The sequence below is a fragment of the Carlito syrichta genome, unplaced genomic scaffold, assembly GCF_000164805.1.
Source record: "Carlito syrichta isolate Samal-C Ts95f unplaced genomic scaffold, Tarsius_syrichta-2.0.1 Scaffold78498, whole genome shotgun sequence".
Taxonomy (NCBI): domain Eukaryota; kingdom Metazoa; phylum Chordata; class Mammalia; order Primates; family Tarsiidae; genus Carlito; species Carlito syrichta.
In genome coordinates, this window is record NW_007022594.1 from 69124 (window position 1) to 74036 (window position 4913).

Here is a 4913-nt window from a genome sequence, read left to right on the forward strand (position 1 = left end):
ACCACGCCCGGCTAATTTTTGATTTATTGTAGAGACAAGGTCTTGCCAAGTTGCCCAGGTAGGTCTCAAACCCACAGGCTCAGGCAATCCACTTGCCTCGGCCTCGCAAAGTGCTGGGATTACAAGCTGAGCCACTGAGCCCAGCCCCTTTTCTTTCTTATTGTCACAATAAAAGGTAGTCAATGAGCAGGGCTTTCCTCTAGACATCTAAAAATAATTATGTACAACTCTCCCATGATTCCCTCTCACCTCCTTGTGACCATTTACAAAGCAAATTTCATTCTGTAAGCTAGCAGTAGAGCCATTAGTAAGTTGGCTGCTGATGCAAGCTGCTGCTTCTACGGGTTTTGTAAATTATAAATCCATCCTTATCTCTGATGTGAAGTCTAAATAGGATTTCAGGGGACAAAATCTCCACAGCATCGATGTTCAGCCAGGCTGCAAGAACTAGAACACCCTGTGTCTCTCAACTCCTCCCAAATTCCATCCCCAACAGCAGAGCCCCTCTAGCAACATGCTGTCCTTATCATTACCTGGACCCTTCTGTACTTCTGTTTCAGGCATACCATCAAACAAAATCCAACAAGCCTCAGAGTTAAAAAAAAAAAAAAAAATCCCATAGAGTCTGGCACCATTTTTGCAATGTTATCTCCTATAGTCCTCGTGAGAACACTGTGGTGTAGATAAGGCATGGAGAAAGGTAGCTTTAACAAATAAATGCATAAACAAGGAAGCAGGGCTCAAAAGGGATTGCTGTATCGCTGCCTATGTTCCCACAGCATCCTGTGTATGTCACTACAGTAGGAGAGGCCACTTCTGCTTCACATACAAGGCCACAGAGGCTCAGAGAGGTGAAGACTTGCTCAGGACTCTAAGCTGTCAAGGACAGTCCAGGGATCAGAATCCAAGTCTTCTGATCGCAGGTATAAACTTTTTTCAATCCCCTAAAAACTTCTGAGTCCAAGTGGTTTGGCTGCATTTACTTTCTTCAACTGAGTCAATCATAAGAATGTCTCCGAATAATAAAAGAGGCCCACCTTGGCAACATAGCGAGACCTTGTCTCTACAAAAAAAAAAGAAAAATTAGCCAGGCATGGTGGTGCACATCTGTAGTCCCAGTTACTTGGAAGGCTGAGGCAGAAGGATCGCCTGAGTCCAGGAGATCGATGCTGTAGTGAGCCATGATCATGCCACTGCACTCCAGCTAGGGTGAGAGTGAGATACTGACTCAAAAAAAAAAAAAAGAGGCAACAAAATGTAGGGTAAAAGAATACAGGTGCCAGGCTCAGTGGCTCAAGCCTGCAATCCCAACGCTTTGGGAGGCAGAGGTGAGAGGATTCCCTGAGCTCAGGAGTTCAAGACCAGCCTGGGCAACTTGGCAAGACCTCATCTCTACAATAAATCAAAAAATTAGCTGGGTATGGTAGCCCATGCTTATAGTTCCAGCTACTTGGAAGCCTGAGGCAGAAGGATCATCAGCAGGTAGAGGCTGCGGCAGCTATGAGCGTGCCACTGTACTTCAGCCTGGGCAACAGTGAGACTCCAACTCAAAACAACAAAAAAACCCCCAAAAACCCCACAGGTGTTGGAGTGAGACTTCAGGACGAATGCTAACTCCAAAATAAACCTCAACTTCAACTTTCTCATTGTAAAATGGGCCTAATAAAAGTACTTTCTACGGTTAAATGAAGAACAAATGAAACTACATATGTAAAAGCCCCCAGCTCAATGCTATGTTACACAAGGCCAATAAATGATCCTGATCTACATTTCATACCCTAGCAAAGTTTTTCTGAATCCTTGTCTATGAAATACTTCTTTTATATTTCATGTAAAAGAAATTACATATGTATATATGTAACAGTGAAAAGGAAACAACATTTTACCGTTCATCTATCCTGCCAAGAAGATACAAATAATGACCATAATCCACCTCTTTAGGAAATAGGATTTAAACCGAGAGCTCACTGATTCCAGAGTCTGCAAGCTTCCTCAGTAGGCTATAGAGCCTGCCAACAAATAGCAATACTCTCCAGATTCTTTTTTCCTTCCTGCTCCCTGTTTCACAAACATTCCAACACTTTGAACAAAGAAATCAAGAGATACAATCCATGCAAGACACCTTCCTTCTTCCATACTTTTATCTCCAATCCAGGCAAGCTAAGCACTGCAATTTCTCAAAATCCTTTCATTAGCAAAACACCAGGAAGTAAAAGGCAGGTTATAAAATCTCTGTGTGACCCAGGTAACTTGACTTCAAGGAGAAAAAGTCTTGCCTAAGCAAACATCTTTCTGCTACAATAAAAATTAAAGTATACAAAGAAATGCTATACAAATGGAATGCTGAGAATTATTAGCCTTTAGCTGTCCCTGCACCAATAGAAGCAAATTATTATTATTATTGCTATTATTATTTGAGTCAGAGTCTCACTCTGTTGCCCAGGCTGGAGTGCAGTGGCATACTCACAGCCATCACAGCTTTGATCTGCTGGGCTCTGGAGATCCTTCTGCCTCAGCCTTCCAAGTAACTGGAACTATAGGCATGCACCACTATGCCCAGCTAATTTTTTTAATTTATTGTAGAGACAAAGTCTCACCAAGCTGCCCAGACTGGTCTTGAACCCCTGGGCTCAGGCAATCCTTTCATCTTGGCCTCCCAAAGTGCTGGGATCACAGACTTGAATCACTGCCCCGGCCAAAGCAAATTATTGAGACTAGATAGCACAAGACCTGCACTCTTAGCCAGAGCCCTAACTAGAATACCAAATAAAAAGCATCATAACAGCCAATGCAGGCCTAACCTATCTTACCTGAAAATCCAGAAAATTTCCGGGGATTGGTATTGGTGACAAACGAGGCATCTTTCACTGGAGATGTCACCTGGCCAGTGGTTGTTAACTTAGCCTGGATGACAGTCTTCTTCTTTGGGGTACTTGCTGCCTTAGAAGATAGATCTGAAGGATCCCAAAAGGAGGGAAAATATCTTTCAGTGAAAGATCTCTGAGAAAATTTCCAAAGAAACTATCAACTGCTCTTAGAGTCTTACTTGGTAAGTCACTGCCCTAGCACTACCCAAGACTGGCTGGTAGCTGGTCTTTCTGAGTTGTGGGAATGGTTTTGAAGGGAGGTAAGAAGAGGGTCTTCTGGGAAAGAAGACCTAGTTACAATTTACCTCTATTAGTAACTTAAATCTTTATCAACATTCTACACCTCTTATCCCATATGTAATAATCTCCAAAAATAACAGGATTTGGGAAAATAAAAAAATCACATTTTGATAGATAAATTTTGGGAACCCAGCCCTACAGAACTAATACCAGTTTATAGATGAACATAAAACTAAATGAAGTTGGATTGCAATTCATTGGTTTACCATTGGTAGGAAAATTTCCAGCTGCTTAGTTATGAGTTACGACAGTTTACCCGAACCTGTCTTCCTCTGAGTGAGAGATAGGGCAAGAAGTAGATCAAGAAGAGGCCAAAAGCTAAGGCAAAGCAGGTGGAAGGGCAGTTTGAGAATAAAGTACATTAAAAAAATAAGTGTTTTTTTTTCCTAGAAGTGTTTTTCCTTCCAAAGAACAAGGATAGATGCCCATTTTCAGAGCCACTATTAAGAGTCTTCCTGGCCAGGCATGGTGGCTCACACTTATAATCCCAGCACTATAGGATGCTTAGGTGAGAGGATTGCCTGAGCCCACGGGTTCAAGACCAGCCTAAGCCACTTGGCGAGACCTCATCTCTACAATAAATAAAAAAGCCAGGCATGGTGGCAAATGCCTATAATTCCAGCTACTTGGAAGGCTGAGGCGGAAGGATCACCTGAGCCTAGCAGGTCAAGGCTGCGGTGGCCGTGAGCATGCCACTGCATTCCAGTCTGGGCAACAGAGTGAGACTCCAACTAAAAAGAAAAAAAAAGAGTCTTCCTACAGTGACCAAAACTACACTTAGTTGAAGATATATTACTTTACAGACACTGAAAGTCAGAGGACTAATTGGATGTGAAGGTACTGGTGTAAGATTTCTAAAATATGCTCATATATGTGAATATGTGAATGTTCACGCACATGCAAATATGTATATGTAACTATATGCATGTATGTCTGTTTATATGTGTATATATGTATGTATTCTCTACTTCTGCTTAAAGAGCTTAGAAATAGACACCCCATAACAATGAGGACACACAGCATCCAGATTTTGGTCTCTAATACCATTCTCACTAATAGGAACCTGGACTCCTTAGAGCAATGGCTGAATCTAAGGCTGGGATAGGACACATACAAGATAAGATTAAGAATATCTATCTTGTTATGCCTGAGAGTAAGATAATACTTTAACACATTAAAAAATAATAATATAATGAGGTTGTATAGGACAAAGAAGCCAGCTTAAAGGGGCTCCTAACTGGCCAAATATGGAACTAAGTACCAAATTAATTAAATACAGTAATAAATTATAAGTCACTGGGAACAAGTAGAAATCCAAGTCTATACCAGGTAATAAACTGAAAAATAAAAGGTGATAAAAATGGCTACTCTATTATTCAAAAATGTTGGCCTAGTTGTGGTGGTTCATGACTGTAATCCCAGTGCTTTGGGAGGCCAAGGTAGAAGTATTGCTTGAGGCCTGAAGTTCAAGAGCAGCCTGAACAAAATAGCAAGAACCTGTCTCTACAAAAAAAATTAAAAATTAGCCAGGTGTGGTGGTACACACTTATAGTCCTAGCTACTCAGGAGGCTGAGGTGGGAAGATCGCTTAAGCCCAAAAGTTCGAGCTTACAGTGAGTTATGATCCCACCACTCCACTCCAGCCTGGGTGACAGAGTGAGACCTTTTCTCTTAAAAAAAAAAATCAGCTGGGCTCGGTGGCTCAGCCTGTAATCCCACGCCTTGGGAGGCTGAGGTGAGTGGATT

At 41.8% G+C, this 4913-nt stretch overlaps 1 protein-coding gene across 1 annotated transcript in view; it reads right to left on the reverse strand.

The window, feature by feature from the left end:
• The window catches only part of LIG3 (DNA ligase 3), a 21931-nt gene that overhangs the window by 14688 nt on the left and 2330 nt on the right, over positions 1-4913 (reverse strand). Inside the window, exon 2 of the mRNA XM_008054289.2 lies at positions 2811-2954. Coding sequence (XP_008052480.1) covers positions 2811-2954 — 144 coding nt within the window. The remainder of the gene's footprint in view (positions 1-2810; positions 2955-4913) is intronic.